The sequence below is a fragment of the Stegodyphus dumicola genome, chromosome 6, assembly GCF_044657685.1.
Source record: "Stegodyphus dumicola isolate Sdum_Otavi_A_Nest chromosome 6, ASM4465768v1".
Lineage (NCBI taxonomy): Eukaryota > Metazoa > Arthropoda > Arachnida > Araneae > Eresidae > Stegodyphus > Stegodyphus dumicola.
In genome coordinates this window covers 157,225,026-157,244,597 of record NC_140773.1, presented here as the reverse complement: position 1 = coordinate 157,244,597, position 19,572 = coordinate 157,225,026, and the positions used below count along the sequence as shown (strand labels likewise).

General features: G+C 31.7%; 1 protein-coding gene across 2 annotated transcripts in view; it reads left to right on the top strand.

Moving 5' to 3' along the window:
- CycC (cyclin C) overlaps nucleotides 1–19,044 on the top strand; it is a 134,939-nt gene extending 115,895 nt beyond the window's left edge. The window contains exons 11-12 of one of the 2 annotated variants that reach the window (XR_015041752.1): nucleotides 1,992–2,127; nucleotides 18,753–19,044. Coding sequence is in view for 1 of the 2 variants with exons in the window: in XM_085819096.1 (XP_085675222.1) it covers nucleotides 18,753–18,834 (82 nt within the window). In the remaining variant the exon portion in view is untranslated. The remainder of the gene's footprint in view (nucleotides 1–1,991; nucleotides 2,128–18,752) is intronic. The other variant, XM_085819096.1, reaches the window with a different exon arrangement.
- The last annotated feature ends 528 nt before the right edge of the window (nucleotides 19,045–19,572 follow it).

The following is a 19,572-nucleotide window of genomic DNA, read 5'->3' as shown; positions in this document are numbered from 1 at the left end:
TGATGTTTGTAAATGTATAATGTCTGTGTGACATGTGGGCACTCTAAATATATGACAAGTTGAAAACCTATTCGAGTGGTTTGGTAGTGGGAGACCCTGAGACTTATTTCCCGGAGTGCTGTGCTTCATAATTAGGTTGGAACTGGGCAGTATATTTGTCCAATATTTGGTGGTATATATTTTGGTATCTGTCTGTTTATCACCACAAAATTTTGGGGTGGAACTGGGCACTATATAGTATATAATGATGATGATTTGATGGTATACAATGATGTATAGGTCATAATATTTGTCACCTAAATAGTGTTCAAAGCTGATGCTAACAACAATCTTTCACTTCTTGCCATAATAAAATATGTGGGCTTGTTCTGTTTAGGTCAGACAAGTGGGATTAGCCATAACAAGTGTAATGTTTATTAACATTAAAATTACCATTCTTTTAAAAAATTAATATTGTACTTTTCTACTATGGAGATCACCAGAAAAGTCTATGTCACTTGTTATTTCAAGAACCCTTTTCTAGCATTAAAAGGCCTTTAAGTTGTGTCAGAAATTTGACATTTTTTGTTAACTAGGATTAAAAATGGTTCAACTGTTGGCCTTGTTTATATATTTTCCAGCACTGACTGTTAATTTTGCTATAAGTTTATGTTTTACTTCTATATTACTTTATTTTATTTATATTATATTTAATTTATATCTATATGTTTATATGCGAGGACGATTTTTCATGTTATGCTGTGACGAAATCCATCTATAGAAACACTTGATCCTGCATCTGATACAAGAATTCATGTTTTTAACATTGCTCCTAACATTAAAAGAACTTTCGAAGACTGAAACACATCAAAGTCACTGAAAACTAAAATTTTAAATTTTTTATATTATTTGTTTACTTTAATTAGTTTTATATGTCATTTTTTGTAAATTTAAAAATTGTAAAAGTGTTTCTTTTATAGGTAATAATTTAAAAATTAGAACAAATGTTTAGTTTCTCTAATAAGTCTGTGTTATCATTTATTATATCTAGAAACCAAAATTTGTTCTAATGTTGTGTAATGAAAAAAGTTTGAAATATACTGCAATAACATACACTATAACAATTTAATTTTAAAAATACAGTCAGTTCTGGTCAGTAAACCTCCAATAAATTCAGCAGCTATTTATTTATAACAAGAAAAAAAGTCAAAAAAGTGGATTGTTTTTATTGCTTATTTAGGAAAGTATGTCATTTAATTTGGATATTAACTTGATTAAGAAAATACTTTATCTAGAAAAGTTATAACTTTCAAAAAGTAAATAAAAAGGTAATCTCAATTTTTTAATGGGGGGGGGGGAAGGGAGAACATCTTCAAGCTTTGGCATATGTTCCTCCACAATCAAATCAAAACTATATCAATTTCTGATAGAAATCATTATTATGAGGAGTATAAGAAAAAACGAGTAAAAGAAAAAGATGAAGAGAAATTTTTTAAAGTTTCATAAGCTTACATTCTGTGCTTGAAATACTTGTACAGTTAATTGTAATTTTTTCCTGCTTAACACATGAAAAAAAAAGTTATACACAAGCCTCAAGGTTTTTCCTGTGAACACAATATTATTCAGCTTGACACTTTTTAGTTAATACATTACATTTGGCGTACATAGACATACATGCATAACATTGATGAGAAATTAACTAGGTATAGGTATTGCAATGTTAATGGTGTATACAGCTTCATAAAAATATATGAATTCTCTGTTATATAAATTCCGAAATAAGAATACATATACTTATTCTAGTAATCGGTTATATATTGATTCACTGCTACTTGCAATTGACAGACTTCTCCTAATGTGGATTTTTGTAGGCCAGAAGTAAAAAAACACAAAGCTGTCAGAATGCATGAACATTACAGTCAGTATTTGCTGTGGAAATCTTTCTTCTCATGACATGATCATTCATTGCAACCCATTTTAGTGTTTTGGTAAAATACTGTTTTATTTTGCAGCTTTTCAGACAAAGACTTTCAGAATGTATGATACTTTTGGCTTTCAAGAATTTTATACTTCACCGAAAAAGCAGTTGAAAATCTCTGAAGGAAAATTCTGTTTCTTCGCAGTGATGTCATTTTAGCCACTCGTAAGGTGAAATAAATAGGTTATCACATTTGATGCTTCAGTGCACAGCTGCAACTAGTGTCCCTTAACTGAAAAATACCTTCAGTTTCAATAAAATTAGGGCAGTGTAAATTAAAATAATAGCTAGCTTTTTAAATCATACTATAATTTTGTATTTGCATTCTACATCTGCATATCTATTCATTACATAAATAAAATAAGGGGATAAGTTTTTGGATTTAAAAAAAGACATAATAAGTGGGGTGAATTTAATGGCAATATTTTAGATTCACTCCAAGTTTAGATATTTTCCATAATCTTGAAATAAGTTCAAAATTAAACATTTTATTTGTGATACAATCAGTTTTAGATTTCAAGACAGAAAACTGCTTCTTTCATTGTATTTTAAAAACATGAATGTTACTCTGAAGCCTTTAGAATTAGAATTACAAAATATTGAAGATAATGTCAATCATTTTATTTCCTGTATCTTGATCTTAGATATAGATTTCCAGTTGTAAAGTTTCTCAAAATAAACTTCAAGAATGTAGGAAAGGTTGATCCTGTAGAACAATTTTTTTTTTTTTTTTTTTTTAATGAAATAAAAGTTTTAATCTATTAAGCTGTTTATCTGTTTTAATCATTATGCTTTTAAATATTCTGTCTGCAGGTAAAAAAAAAAAATTGCTCAAGATTAGCTTAATAAAAATAAAATGACTAGCAGCCTCCAATGTAATATTAAATGCTGTTTCTCTCAAGACAAAAATATTGATTCCTAAAATGAGCATTTTTGTTTTATAGCTGCTTCCTAAATTTGCACAGAAGTGTACATTTTAAGTTAATAACAAACATGGAAGAAAATATTCATTCTTAAATGAATAATGAAGGTAAAAATTATGCTGATTAGAATTTGTATATAAAAAGTTATATTTTGTCTTCCAGAACTCTCTCTCCCTACCAAGGATTAAAATTAAACTGCCGCTTTATAAGGTATTTTCTCCTTTCTTTACGCATGCCTTCATTGTGCAACTGGAAACATGTTAGATGCATATTCGTGAGGTCAGAAGTTTGAATCCCATGAGGGCATTGTGTATTTCTTCAGTTTCCTGATTTAGAAAAATTCTTCAAAATAAATAAATAAAATAATAAAAAAAAATGGCACCAGAACTAAATGGTGGTGGACAATAATTTATCACCATTAGGATTTGGCAATTGGATCTCCTAATTTCCAGTCACCCTTTAAAAGGGAGAGTATATATAAGGTATTTTTTCTCTCCTTTCCATAGAACTTCATGGTGTAATTGGAGGCACGCTCAGCATATATTCCGGAGCTTTGTATGTATTTGAATACCAGTGAGGGCACTGTGGAATTCTTTGATTTCCTTCCTTTCAAAAATTCTAATTAAAAAAGACTTTACAAATTGTGTCCAAACTAAAAGGTGCTGGATGATAATTCTTCACCACCAGGATTTGCCGACTGAGTCACCTCATCCCCAACTGCCCTTTAAAAGGGACAGTATGTTATAAGATATTTTTCCACCCTTTCCACGTATTGGAAGCACATACTGCATGTATTTGGAAGGTCCAGAGTTCAAATCCCAGTGAGGGCAGTATGAATTTCTTCAGTTTTCTGACACAGGTATAATCTAATGGATCTAAAGTTATAAGTTATTAAAATTGCATTATCACAAAGAAAAATCAGCGAGGAATTTGTAGGACATGTAAAACATGGTAAGATATGCAAATGATTATAAACACAATGCATGTGTGCATCATAAGCACAAGTAATGCCATTTAAAAGTAATGTAAAGGAAGAATAGGAAAGAGGTGTTTTGTTCCAGAATCACATTTGCTCATCAGTTGTTTGCATAGAAAATCAATAAACTGAAATACGAACAAATATATATAAGTCTAAATGCGATAAAACAGATTTTAGGTAGTAGAAACTTTTACTATTCACTGCACTGCATGTGTTTTCCCACTCATCTTGTGGATATTTGCATTTCCACATATGAATTTGTTTGTTGAAAGATTTGGTAGTAGGAATTAGTTAATATGTTACAAGGGATTTCTTTTAACAACTATAAACAATATTTTGCAGACTTTTTTTGCCAGGACTCAAAAATATCTATGGCTGAAAAGGTTTACATATATTAATTGCAACAAATACGTCTTTAAGATGTTATTGAAGTCAGAAAGAGCAGATATTTGCTGTGTTTGATTGCAATAAAGAAGTTTTAATGAAAGTTCTATCAATTAATGAGTTTAATAGATCCTGCCATTCAGTTTATATTTAATATTAAAGACATCCAATTCTTTTCTGTCCATCAACGTTTTTCCTTATAGTAGATTAATTTAAAGTTTACCATCAGTCTTCCTCCATATGCTAAATTTTATTCTGCTAAGAAAAAGTTAACTCCTTTTTTATTTTACTATTTCACATTTAAGTTTTCCCATCTATTTCTTCTTATAATCAACTATTCAAAGTTGTTTTAACTGGTAGAAACTTTTTGCTTTATATTGATTAAAATTTAAAATATTTTAATTTATGATAAGAAAAAAAGTTCTTCTACTTCAGATAATTATAATACGAGTTATTCCCTTCTTTCCTTTGATTAGTGATAAAATTACATATATTTAACTTCAGAGTTGTTTTTTCATGTTTGTAGTTCCTACATTAGCAGTTCAGTTCTTAAAAAGCATGTTCCACATATGAATTTCTAGGATATTTACTCCAGTCCTTTTTAGTTTGGCTTACAGTATGTCAATCATATTAGACAAGCTTCAGAATTTATGCAAAGAACAAATCAACCATAGCCCATCACTGTTATTGATGGGTTTCCTTCCCTTCATTTCTCAATTTCTGCTATCAAAATTACTCAAATTTCTGTTGGATTAAATTTTTGGAGGCTTTTCTATATCAATAAAAATTTCTCGTTTGCATCAATATGTGGCATTGTATTGGACTGATTATTATAGCTAAACGCTTATTAAAGATTTTTGATAGAATCTGGCTAATATTCATTTTACCCATAGGAGAACCTGTAATTCAAATTATATTAATTTAAGCAATTTATTTAATTAGCATATTAATTTGGGTGACGAACTAGTTTTTAAATTATTTAAATTTGATCCCTGACTTTGTTGTAATATTTTTCTCTCCTCAAAGTATATATTTTATTCACTTGTAAATAGCTTGTAGAGACATTGGGTAAATTTTGGAAGCAGGCAAGATGAAAAATAGGCAACGCCTTCACCAGGAACCGAACATCGGACCTCTGGAATACGCGCTCAGCGTGCAGACCACCACACCATGAAGGCATGCTAAGAAGGCGGGAGAAATACCTTTTAAGCTGAAGAACGCATATTTAAAACCTTCAATATACATTCTCCTAGAATTTGCATACTAGTTCTTATTGCAAACAGAAACCTTTTCCTAACCATAATTTAAGTAAGAAAACTTATTCATTTAGAAGGTTTTGTCTAATGAAAATATATTCAAGATTTTTTTAGATAATGCAATTTTTATAGCATTATAATATGTTTAATTTTTTTAATGCATTTATATTCTTATTTTTTAAACAATCTTTGAATTTTCATGTTTCTATTCATACATTTTGTATTACAAAATATATTTTTAATTTATATATACATTTTAGCAAAGAAATTTGGCCTTTCATTTATGAAACAGTGTTGCATAGATGTACTCCCTTTAATATTTTTATTAAAAAAGTGGGGTTTTCCTCCTATAATATTAAAAAGCACTTACTTTATTTGTATTGTGGTTAAGCAATATGTGGAAACAATATACAGTACAAAGTCTTTAATCCAGACGTCCATAATCCGGACTTCAAAGCTACAAACTTTCTGAGCATGCGCATATGCGTTTACGCATGTCCATAATACATTTACGCATGCGCGTTTATAGTATAACGGACGGTATAACTAAAATTATCTAATTATCTATTTCAGTTAATGTTGCAGATTGCGTTGTTCCTTAATCTTCTAATTGGATCCGGCTTATTATTTTTTGCAGACTGTTAAAGCAATTTTATAAAAAGTAAGCTTGAACTTTCGATTATGTCAAAAAGAATTTTCGATTCTGCCAAAGGATCTACAAAGTGAAAGCATGTTTCGATGTCCATCAAACAAAAAGTGGAATTGCTGCAAAAAAATGGATAAAGGCATAAGAAAGTGACAGAGAGGTTAGTGAAAACGAAAAAATTTCGATTGACAAGTTAGTCGGTATTCTCGGCACAGCAATTACATGACTTGAACAGCGGAACTTTGTAACTGAACAAGACATTATGTCTGTTTATAGAATTAAAGAGAATATATTATCACGTAAAAAACGAAGCAACTTAAACAACTTACATTGAAAGAAATGTTTAATAAAGTAAACAAATAAATATTAAGCTTTTTTTTGTAAATTTTGATACCCTTTAGATCATAATTGCTCTTTATTTCATAAATTGTGGTTTCATATTTTTAATTGTATAATTTCTGCATGCCATCTTACCAGATTTAAATTGATGATCTATAATCTGGAAAAACCCCTAATCCGGAATTGCCGAAGTCTCCGGATTAAAGACTTTGTACCGTATTCTACTTTAAGAATTTAGTGATAGGAAATTCCAACCAAATCCTTTTCCCTCCCACTACTACGTAATAAAGAATGGCACATTATGCTAACTATAGTTCATTAACATATAGTCAAGTATGCTGTTTTGATGTGTCCAAGTTCTATAGCTCTTTCAGTATAGTGGTCGGTGATGCTGACTGTCATACCAATGAGCCCGGGTTCGAATCCCAGAGAAGGTATGAATTTTTCTAAGCGTCTGTGTGACAAGGGGGCACTTGTAATATACGAAGAGCCAAAAGTCGTCTCGAGGTTGGGTATAGGGGAGGAGAAGTGGGAGATCCTTGGACCCTCAGGGTTTCTCCCTCAAAATTGGGATGGAATTGCAAAGTTAGTGTAGTGGGGCTATACTACACTTTTAACTTTTTATCAATTCCTACATTCACAATTTTGAAACATGAAAATTTAATGTTTGAAAGCAACAAAACCTTTTAAATACAGAAATAACAAATTTGTTTGAAAAATGTGCACAATTTTTTAGGAATTATTTGTGAATATTTGATCAAGAAATGCATATTAAAACCTCAAAAGTTATGTTTATCATAGTCTCATAGCACATTTAAAACAGTTATCTATAAAATAACATAATTTTCTTCTCTGCAATCTCAGTTGTCTTCCAGTCGAGAAGTTATAATTGCAGATAGCTTGACCTCGGTTTGTTTCATAGATTTTCCCACATGTAACATGAAACAGCCAGTTTCTCTTTCACAATGCCACCCCTCCTACAACATACACTGGTGAAATAAATTAAGAGAATTTACATATTTGATCTAGGATCTCCAGAACTACTGAACAGATTTTAATAAAATTTGGTGTGAACATAGGTTGATATAATACAAACAAAATAAACATTCAACAGTTATAATAGAGACACATGCTCGTGTGTAATAAATCCTCATGGGAGTCTGAAGGTTTGAAGCAACATTGCAGAAAACACAAAAGAAATGGGTTAATAGGGCGTATGGTCTCCTCTTACAGCCATACAGGCAGCGTGATGTCATACTAGAAATAAGGCAGTTTATCAGTTCTTGTGGCAATTAGTCCCACTCATTCAGCAACGCTGTTTTCAGTTCCTGGATGGTTTTTGGAGGGGGCCTGCGAGGTGCAGCTGCCCTCCCCAGAGCGTCCCAGACATGCTCTATAGGGTTGAGGTCTGGAGACCTGGCTGGCCAATCCATCCGGCAAATATCCTCACTCTGGAGAAATTTGTCAACCAGAAGAGCTCTATGTGGACTCGCGTTTTCGTCCTGCAAGATGAACTCGGGGCCCACTGCACCCTGGAAAAGGTGAACATAGGGCTCCAAGACCTCATCCCTATACCTCACACCAGTCACAGAGCCTCTGTCAAAGACGTGGAGAGTGTGCGGCCATCCAACATGATGCTGGCTCAGACCATTACATCGCCACCGCCATAATTGTTGATTTCGCGAAGATTGGAGGGTAGGTAGCGGGTTTCTGCCTCTCTCCATATGAAAGTACGGCAAGAATCAGTGTTTAGGCTAAAACGGGACTCGCCGGTGAACAGAACAGTCGCCCATGGCACCGTACTCCAATCACTATTCTAATTGGACTCTCCTGTCTGTAGACGTGAGTGGGGAAAAAACAGTTGGTCTTCTCGCAAACAACCAACTCTGCATATGTGGACTTGCGATTGGCGTGCCTCTAGCCTCCCCACAATTCACCACCTCATTCCATCATTTAAACGTTGGTGGTTACTCATTTTTACTGTTCCGATGTTAATTTAACGATTGCTGCAAAACACCACCAAGAAACTCGTTGAGGTGTGCTAGCGAATGCAATTCGTGTTACCCTCCACACGCTTATAAAGCCCGTTTTTCGACTGGCTTTCCCTACACACACGTGTACACTTATGTATTTGCTGTACAAGATTTGCATTTTTACCTAGAAGCAGTGGTTTTTCCTTCAGTTCAGTTCTTTTCATTCAATTCGATAAAATATACAAATTCTCTTAATTTATTTCACCAGTGTATATGACTAATGGTGAATTTCTGGTGTCCAACCCACATATATAGCTCTTCCAATTTGATGTTTTGCATTCTCTTAATTTGTTTCAAGAAAAAAATTTATTTAACTCTGCCAAAGAGGGAAAAAAAAAAAAAATAATAATAATAATCACATATACCCCCCTCCAAGTAGATGAAAATATATGTCTTTATTCAAAATGATATATTAAAACAATAATTTTTGTATTATTATTTGTAGCTATAGTTTAGGAGTGTCAAGAGAAATGCGTAATCATAAACATCATTCTGGAAGCCTATGAGATTTTAACCAAAATTAATTAGCAAATTAATAATAATAAAACTTACTCCTCTGTTTAGTGTATCCAATAATCATTGCTAACATATTCTAATAACCATTTACAAATAAAGAAAAGCTATTAAAATTAAAAATATTTTTTTAATTGCAGCTTTCAGGTGAAAGAAAATTACATGCTTCCACCCTTTCTATTTAAGTCATACATTATTGAAACAAAGTTACCAAAATACTTTGAAGTAAACTGCATAAGAAAACCTCACATTTATAGCATTAAAGTGTACTTATTTTCTTTAGTTTAAATGTATTGTCATTTGAATTGTAACCTAATTAATATGTGTGATGAACATATTATATTTTCAGTATCTAAGAGAAAAAGCTGTGAGGTAATGAAAGAAAGAATATTTATTGGAAATTTATATATGTTAAGTTTTAAATACTTAACATAATGCTGATACTTTTATGCTCATGAATACTGTGTATTTTTTATGGGGTGTAAAATTTTGCACAGAACTCATTTTCCCCATCATTCTCAATAATTAATTAATATGCTAGATGAAATTTCTTCTTTGATTGAAATTTAAATCAGATATCAAATTCATGCACTGTATATTTAAAATACTGTTTTTGAAGGTAAGGGAAGCAATAATATTTTGTTATATTCTCCTTTAGTATCCCTCTAATATATCTTAAAATAATATTTTTATATTTATAAATATTAATTAAAAATTCAATTTTCAAATACCATTTTATTTTACATTACATTTTGAGAATAATATTTTACTAATTAGATATACAGGGTGATCAGCGAATAAGCCCTGATTTCAAAATTAAATATCTCTACAACAAAGATCGATATAATTATGCAGTAAACTGTATGTTTATTAGCAAAACTGTAAAAATGGTGTGCAAAAGTTTATAAAATTTAGTTATGAAAATCGTTAACAGATGGCGCTCTAATTGCAATGACCTATCAACAGCCTTTAAAATGTGCTTCGAAGTCGAAAGTGATCAGTACAACTGTTGGCTAGTAAAAAGAGCTCAGCGCAGAAAGTGAAATAATGTATTCCATTCAACAGCTTGTATTTTGGTTTTGGAATTTTACCGATTAGAACACAGTCTTACGGCAACACATCGTAGTTTTCAAAACCGATTCAATGTTCCAGTTGGACCTGATGCGAAAACCATTCGCATGCTCTTCACGAAATTGTAATGGACTGGCAGCGTGGCTGATGATCGAAAGAGAAATGTTTGGCCTAAGCAAACTGTAGTCACTCCTGAAAATGCAGCCTAAGTTTCTGGATTTGTTCAGCAAAATCCTATGAAAAGCATCCGACGGATTGCATCAGAGACAGGTTTGAAGTACACGAGAACACAAAAAATATTTAAAAATAGCCTACGGCTGTTTCCATACAAAATCCAAAGTCATCAGATCATACCCATGAAAGCTGTGCAACAAAGGGTTGACTTTGCGAATCAGATTCTAACAACAATCGACAACGAGAGATTTGATGTGAGCTGCATCTGGTTCACAGATGAGGCACATTTTCATTTGAATGGAATCGTTAATAAACAAAACTGGAAATTTTGGCGTACCGAAAATCCTCATTTGTGTGAAGAAAAAACACTGCATTCGTGGCATGGGCTGCGATACATGCCAGAGGCATTATCGGATCCTTTTTCGTACGAGAAACGATAACTACTGAACGTTACGTTACAAGTTTGGAACAATTTGTCAGCACTCAACTAGCGTTGAAGGATCGACCAAGTGTCGACTGGTTCCTGCAAGATGGGGGTGCGACCACATCGAATAAATAAAGTTTTTCACTTACTTCATGAATATTTTGGGAATAGAGTAATTGCGTTAGATTATCCTCAATTTACTGACACAGGAATAGCTTGGCCTCCATATTCTCCTGATCTGAGTATTTGTGACTTCTTTCTGTGGGACGCAAAGACACTGTCTATCGAAACAATCCTGCTACTCTAGATAAGCTTGAATCGTTTATTGGTGTTGCATGTGATTCCATTTCCGTCGAGACATTGCAAGACATTATCTCAAATTTCATCGTTCGTTTGCGCCACCTCATTGTTTTGAATGGTGAATATTTTGAAAAAATTGTATTTTGATTGCAAAGGCTGCTTCACTTTATTTTTTTAATTAATTTTGTTTTGACTCCTTTCAGAGAAAGAGTTTACAGCGCAGAGCGCCATCTGTTAACGATTTTTGTAACTAAATTTTCTAAACTTTTGTACACCATTTTTACAGTTTTGCTAATAAATGTACAGTTTACTGCATAATTCTATCGATTTTTGTTGTAGAGATATTTAATTTTGAAATCAAGGCTTATTCGCTGATCACCCTGTAACAAGAAACAGACCACTTCATAGTAAAATTTTGTCCTGAAAAAAAGATGATATAGAAAATATTGCTTAAATTATAGACTAAAAGTTTAGCACTTAATTCAACAATAATAACTTTACAACTAAAATTATTACTAATAACATAATCAGTGTTAGGAGTTATTTAAAAAAATAGCAATAACTTTTCATTTTTACAAACAACTTGATGTTAAATCAATTTTCTGTATTCATATATTTAAAACAATATGTGAAGACACATGCAGAAGTACAATTGGAGAAATTCCTTTAGCCCAAAAAATATCAGCAATTCTATGAGGTATCAATTCAATAAGTGACAGTAGATATCTTAGGATATTTAATACTAATATATCTTAAAATAATATTTTTATTTATAAATATTAATTAAAAATTCAATTTAAAATACCATTTTATTTTGCATTACATTTTGAGGATAATATTTTACTAATTAGACATAACAAGAAATAAACCACTTCTCCTAGTGAAATTTCATCGTAACAAAAGGATGATATAGAAAATATTGCTTAAATATTTAGTTTAGATTAAAAGTTTAACACTAAATTCAACAATAATAACTTAACAACTAAAATTATTACAGTACAATAATCATAATCTAGACGTCCACTATCCGGAATCATCTATAATCCGGACCTCAAAGCCATAAACTTTTTTTTTTTTTTTTGTATGTTTTACGCATGCACGTTTAATGTATAACGGATGGTATAAGCTAGGCTAAAATTATCTTTACTGATTGTAATTAAAATGTCACTGAGCCTCGGGTATAAAATGATTTTCAAACCAATCATTCATCAACGCTTGTGTCATACGTGCTCTTTTTTATTTGCGCAATATATAACGGGGAAAATCGTTACTCCTTTAAATGCTTGAGGTCGTGCATATTTTCCAATTACGAAAAGCATTTGCGCATGCTAAAATTGTTAGTATCGCTGTGTAAGTCATTTCAGTTAATGTTGCAGATTGCGCTGTTCCTTAATCTTCTAATTGGATTTGTCTTATTATATTTTGCAGACTGATAGAGCAATTTTATCAAAATTAAGCTTGAACGTTCAGTTATGTCAAAAAGAGTTTCCAATTCTGGAGCTGCCAAAGGATCTACAAAGCGAAAGCATGTTTCGATGTCCATCAAACAAAAAGTGGAATTGCTGCAAAAAATGGATAAAGGCATATCTGTCTCAAAAATATGCGAGGAGTATGACATTGGAAAGTCAACTGTATATGACATAGGCAAAAAGAAAAAGAAACTTTTTGAATTTTTTGTGGATTCCGACACCCCACTTGCAATGAATAACAGAAAAAGGGTTCGTTATGCTAAAAGTGACGACCATGACAAAGTGATGATTGAATGGGTCAGACAGCATCGCAGTGAGGGTGTGCCATTGACGGGTCCAATGCTAATGGCTCAAGCTAAAATATTTCATGAAGAAATGAACTTAAACACTGAATGCACATATTTAACAGATTGGTTAACCAAATTTAAAAATCGTCTTGGTATAAGACAATTAAAAATTTAGGTGAAAAAGGCTTCAGCTGAACAATTTGCAAATGAATTCATTGAACTCATTACTAGTGAACATTACTAGTGAATCTCAACAAATTTACAACGCTGATGAAACTGGTCTTTTCTGGCAATATACTATACTGTGAAATACCTTGGCAGCCTCTACAGAAAAGGCTCCAGCTGGTGTCAAAGATTCCACAGCGATACTAACAATTTTAGCATGCGCAAATGCTTTTCGTAATTGGAAAATATGCACGACCTCAAGCATTTAAAGGAGTAATGATTTTCCCCGTTATATATTGCGCAAATAAAAAAGAGCACGTATGACACAAGCGTTGATGAATGATTGGTTTGAAAATCATTTTAAACCCGAGGCTCAGTGACATTTTAATTCGGTTGGTTTACCTGATGACTCAAAAATAGTCCTGATTGTTAACAACTGTTCGGCACACACTTCACTTAAACTTTAAGTGAAAGATAATGTATCCGTATTATTCTACCCTCCAAATTGTACGTCTAATCATTCAGCCTATGGATATGGAAATTGTGCATGCGCTGAAATGCAAATATAAAGTAGCATTTTAAAAATCTATGTTAAATTTCTTAAACAATAGCAAGACTAGTCAAGACTTTTTGAAATTTTTTAGCATAAAATCTGCTGTGTGGTGCATCGCAAGATTGTGGGAGGATGTGTCTCCAAATATGTTAAAAAATGCTTGGCATAATTTATGGCCAGCTACCATATTTCATGGTGGCTGGCCATAAATAGGACGATGAAGATGATAGCCACGAATTTGTAGGTTTTCGGACATCACAAACTAAAGGTGAAATTTTCCAGTTATTGGATTTTGTAAAGAAATGTGGAGAAGCGGTAATAAATGAAGATAATATAACAGAAATTTTTCATTGCGACGATAATGCCCAATCATCAATCAAATAACGGACGGCAAAATCTGTAGTATAGTTCTAGATCCAGAAAATATCGCTTTCAATAGTGAAGAAAGTGACAGAGAGGTTATTGAAAACGAAAAAATTTCGATTGACAAGTTAGTTGGTATTCTCAACACAGCAGTTACAGGACTTGAACAGTGGAACTTTGTAACTGAACAAGAAATTATGTCTGTTTATAGAATTAAAGAGAAAGTATTAGCACAAAAAATGAAGCAACTTAAACAACTTACATTGAAAGAAATAAACAAATAAATATTAAGGTGTTTTTTTTTTTTTTTTTTTTTTTTTTTTTTTTGTTAATTTTGATACCTTTTAGATCATAACTGCTCTTTATTTCATAAATTACGGTTTCATATTTTTTAATTGTATAATTTCTGCATGCCATCTTACCAGATTTAAATTGATGATCTATAATCCGGAAAAGCCCCTAATCTGGAATCGCTGAAGTCCCGACGAGTCCGGATTACGGACTTTGTACTGTACTAATAACATTAAACGACAATATACAGATACTATGCCTCAATAACAGGCCATCGATAAATTTTGGATGCATAATATACATAATGTTCCTATACATTTTGGAACCACAAATGCTTGACGTAATTCATGCCTTGAATATCTGGAGGCCACGGTTTTAAATGGCATTCTTCTTCATGTTCCTCAAACAACTCTTTATCAGCTCTGGCAATATGGCATGGTTAATTTCATTATAATAATAACCATAAGTTGCTGACATAAATGAATGAACTTGTCCCACAGTTATGTTCACATGCCTGACACAATAGTATCAAATCTTCCCCATCAGTACATGCTCACTGAGCAATGCATTTGCCATAATCTCCAATCGTAATTAGCATATATGCATGCAGTCATTCTTCCTGATGCATTTGAAATCTGAATCTGTCAAATAATTTTTTTTAGCATTAATCTGCAGTCCAGGTTCAACAAACTTGTGTCCCATTAATATACTATCATTGATGACTTGCAACAAGTATTGTGGATATATAGCTGTTATTGGTTATAATGTAGTTAATTTGTTAGATTGTGGCACTATGAACATTATGTGGGATACTGTACACTGCATTTACATGCTCCTTCAGTATCTAACATTAATGATGTGAAGTCGATACATGTTTCACTTGCTTATTCTTGGACAATATACAGATTATATATGCAATCCATAAGCCACGTTGCTCTAGAGATACTGTTCTAGGATGTCATGCAATCACCTGTTTTTCTTTTATCAAATTCAAAAATTTTAATTCTTCCTATTTGGGCAGCTGAACACACTATTAACACAAGACCACTTTTGAAATTAATTCTAAATTTGTTACTTTATAGTTTTCTATACCCATTGCCAGTTTGCTGTTTATAAAAATCAGAGTGATGAGATAATGCATTAATCAAAATAAGCTTTAAAACTCATGTAATTTTGCTGCAAATATCAAATATTTAACATTCCATTCTACTATAAAAATAAATATGTCAAAGGTTTTGAAGAAAGAAAACAATTAAAATTCTATGTATATAGTGTGATCCAAATGTTTCAGCCTGTTTTTTTAATTGATTATGATGACTCACACAATGGTATTCGTCAAAGGAAGGGATACTCTATGAGAGGACTTTTAAGGGAAACTGGCTGGTATCCACATTATACATGGGGAAAACAATAAAAGTGCCCATTCACCGGGATTGAAACCCCGGATTGACCTACCAGTGTTCAGCAACTTTACTATTCAGTTGCTGGTGAGGTAGAAAATTTGTGGGAATAAATTTCTCATGCACATGTAACAGCAGCACTGAATAAGTAATGTTGAAAATTTTGTTAATGTAACCATTTTAGTTTTCTTATGACAATTATTTGAATACAAAGTGCTTTGCAAGTATTCCTAAAATGTTTAAAATTGAGCATTGTGTAGTCAATTTCTAACTGAATAAGGTTTAAATCCTAATGAAATGAAAAAATTTTGAGACTCTTACATCAGAAAATATTACTGTCATCAGAGGAAAACTGCTGAGTGACAAGATGTTAAAAACCAAAAAAAAAAAAAAAAAAAAGAGCAGCATAAATGTATCCTAATAAAACAGCAATTTTGCACATTCTACAGAAGAAATTTAACATGAACAAAGATGCATGATGGGTGCCTACACTTCAGTCAGGAATTCAAAAACAGTAACATGCTCATAAGTTTAAGATAGGCTTTGCAGCTTCACAGTACAAAAATCAGAGAAAGCTTTTTTAAGGCTATGTAAAGATGAAACCATGGTTCTATATAATGATTCTATTCAAAAAGGGTATGTGTGGATTGGAAAAAAACTAGATGAAGTACCACGAAGAAAAGATAATAATCAATAAAAAAAAGTTTATGGCAACACTGTGGGATTTTCATGTGGGTGTTATGAAAAACTTTAAAGCAAGGAACATGATAATGAATAATATAGAAACTTTTACAAAAACGGCATAATGGAATTCAAAAGTACACAATGTTGAGTCTATGAGTCATTTCCTCCATGTAAATATAATGATGCTCCATAGATATGCCGATTGCCAGAGAAGCAGTAAAGAAACATGAGTTTCAGGTCAGCCTCGCATTTCTGGTATAATCCAGATCTAGCTCCAAGTGACTATGACTTTTCCAGCTATAATCCAGATCTAGGCCCATTTGACTAGGATGTGTTCTCTAAACTCTAATCAGAGGAGATATAAAATAGTTTGCTAATAAATCTTCAAATTACTTTTCTTTTTAATTCAAATTTAAATTCTAACTTTTAATAGAAGGTGTTAAGAGTTTTTGAAATACAAGGGGACTGTACTGAATAATAATAATAAATAAATAAATAAACCCTCTCTTTAAGATGCTTTGAATAACCAGAAAATTATATGGATCTTAGTTTCTATATCATATTTAAAAATGCCTCCTCTTCCCCCCCCCCTTCTGATCATTTTTAAATGCTGCCAGCATAAGAAATGCCAAAAGGTAAGCCAAAAATTTCCTATTCTGTCTATAAATGTCTACGAACATGTTAAAATTCTTCATTTCATTCAACATGCATATGACCCTCTCCCTCCAAAAAAGAAGACCATATTTTAGTTTGTTGTCATTCAGATATTCCAGTTATGGTTTTAATTTAATACAGATACATTGCTTTTAATTGTGAGCATAAAAATAATTTTATGAAATATAGGAAAGGTATGATAAAAATAGAAGTTTTGAAAGGGCAAGTGACAATGATGAGCCAATTTAATGGTTACCTGATTCAAAGATTTTTTTTTTTTTTTTTTTTTTTTTCATGGATGATTTCTTGTAGAATATAGTATGTTATATTCATATCCTGTGAAATTTGACAGTTGCAGTCCTTTCTTCATTTGTAACTAAATCGCCTAAATTTGTTAAAAATTTCTTTACTAGGAAAAGTAAAAAAAGAAAAAGATAAGGTGTTGTCATAATGGTGTTTATGATTAATGCATTTGGTCTTCTGGAAAGTTGTATGGTTTTCCATATTGAAATACATTTTCTTCTAATTATTTTGTTACCGCTGAAAAGAATTGACCTTGATTGAAAATGGATGTTTAAATATGCTTCTTTCTACTCCTGTTGCTTAATTCTAGCATGTGTTTATAGTATAATTTGTTTTCCAATGTACTGTGAAAAATGGAGAAACAAAAGTTTATTTTTTTCCTGTTATATGGTTTTATTAAAAAAGGGGGGACAGATTGCTTGTAAAATTTGTACTCATTTGAAAAAAGTGCTGTTTTTGATGACATAATTCAAAAGTGGTTTGAAAAGTTTAACCATGAAGGTAATGCCTGCTCTGAACGACTACTCTCTGTAAATAAAAACCTATTTACAGAAGCTCACCCTGGAAATCTACATTATAGAGTTCAGGAAGTATCAGGCAGAGTAAATATTTCAAACAGTACACAATCATTTTAAGAAGTTAGTGCATGTAAGCTGATACACTGTTTGGGTACCCCATACTTTAACAGAGGAAAATATGTTCAAGTTTCAACATGTGATTCTTTGCTAAAAAGATATTCAGGAACTCTCTTCCCCCCCCCCCAATGGCTCATCATTGCAGCTGTGAAGTAGATACTGTGTATAATAATGTTACATGGAAAAGATCAAGCTATAAGGCAAAAGAAACTCTAGTAACATCGAGAGGGGGGACTGCATTTCAAAAAATAATTCTTTATGCATGTGGGACTACAGTAATTTGTATACTACTTTTTCCAACCAAATCAGGTTATAAATTCAGAAAAATGGTGTTCTCAAATGGCAGTTTTAAAATTAGATATTGAAGCTAAGCACCAAGAGCTGGCCAATTGTTGAAGCATTCATTGTCTTATGACAATGCTCAGCCTCGCATTTCGATGAATGTCAGACAAAGTTTTAATGAACATGGCTGAGATTTTTCATATCACATCATATATTCATTAGACCTTGAACTCCCTTTGGGATTTTAATCTCTTCAGATTACTTCAAAATTCTCTAAATGGCCTGAAGTTCATTCGGAGATTGTGAAGCAGCACTAACTTCCTTACAAATAAACCAAATAATTTTTTTTCCCAAGGAATTTTTCATCTGTCAGAAAAACAACAAAAAGTCATAGAACAAAATGGTGCTTAAGTGATTCAATGAAATTATGTTTTTGTACTGTTTAATTTGCATTTATCATTTAAATTTTAAAAAAAACCACAGAACTTTCCAAATGACACTAAATTGTTCGGCACACAATAAAAGCATATTGAATTTTATTTGTGATATTTAGGTTAACCCTTCTGCATTAACTATGTATATTCAAGTTGGGATTTATAGTATATTTATCTGCTTGCCTTTATTTTCCTAATACATTGAATTATAATCCTGTATTTACTTTTTATAGGCCACCCTCTCAAGGACCTGGTGGAACATCCAGTGATCCAAATAATCCAGTAACCTGCCAGCCTTCAACAGTGCGAGGATAGCTTGCAGCAGAAGCTATTCATTGTAATTGTAAATATGTATATAATTTTATGAAGGGAAAGCTGCAAGTGCAATGAAAAGTTAAAATCACCGGTGTAAAGATACCCAATTTTAAATGGCATCTTCTAATATTATGTTTAAGTTTGTCTAAAATTTTTTTTTATATTTGTTTTATAGCAATAAAAAAAGATTTTAAAGGTAAATTTTAAAAATGGCTGATTTTGTTTTAGTAATTGCAAGGTAATAAATAATACATATAATATATATAAAAAATGTTTTTTAAATCCACAGTTTTGCCATAATTGTATATTCAGTACACTTTTTACATATAATAATTTTAATTTATAACAATTATCAACACTTCATTGATTTTCTTCAGTGTTAATTAAATATACATCATGCATTATTCTGTATTCATGAATCATGCATTAAAAGAGATTTTGTATTTTTTTCTTAATTGAAAGTGTTGAGATAGTTCAGTTTATTTGATGCTCTCTAGAATTATTATTAGGACACTACATATGCAGTTGAAGTTGCTTAAAATGGCAAAAACACGCTTCCTTCGGGGGGGGGGAATTCCTCATTACATTATATACAAAATTATACTTTTTTAATTTTGTATAGTTTGATAACTAAGATACACTTCATCATCAATGTCCCCCCTCCCACATACATAAAAGAACATGTTTATTATTTATCTCTGCAATTTGATATCCAAGTAATAATAATAATAATGCTAC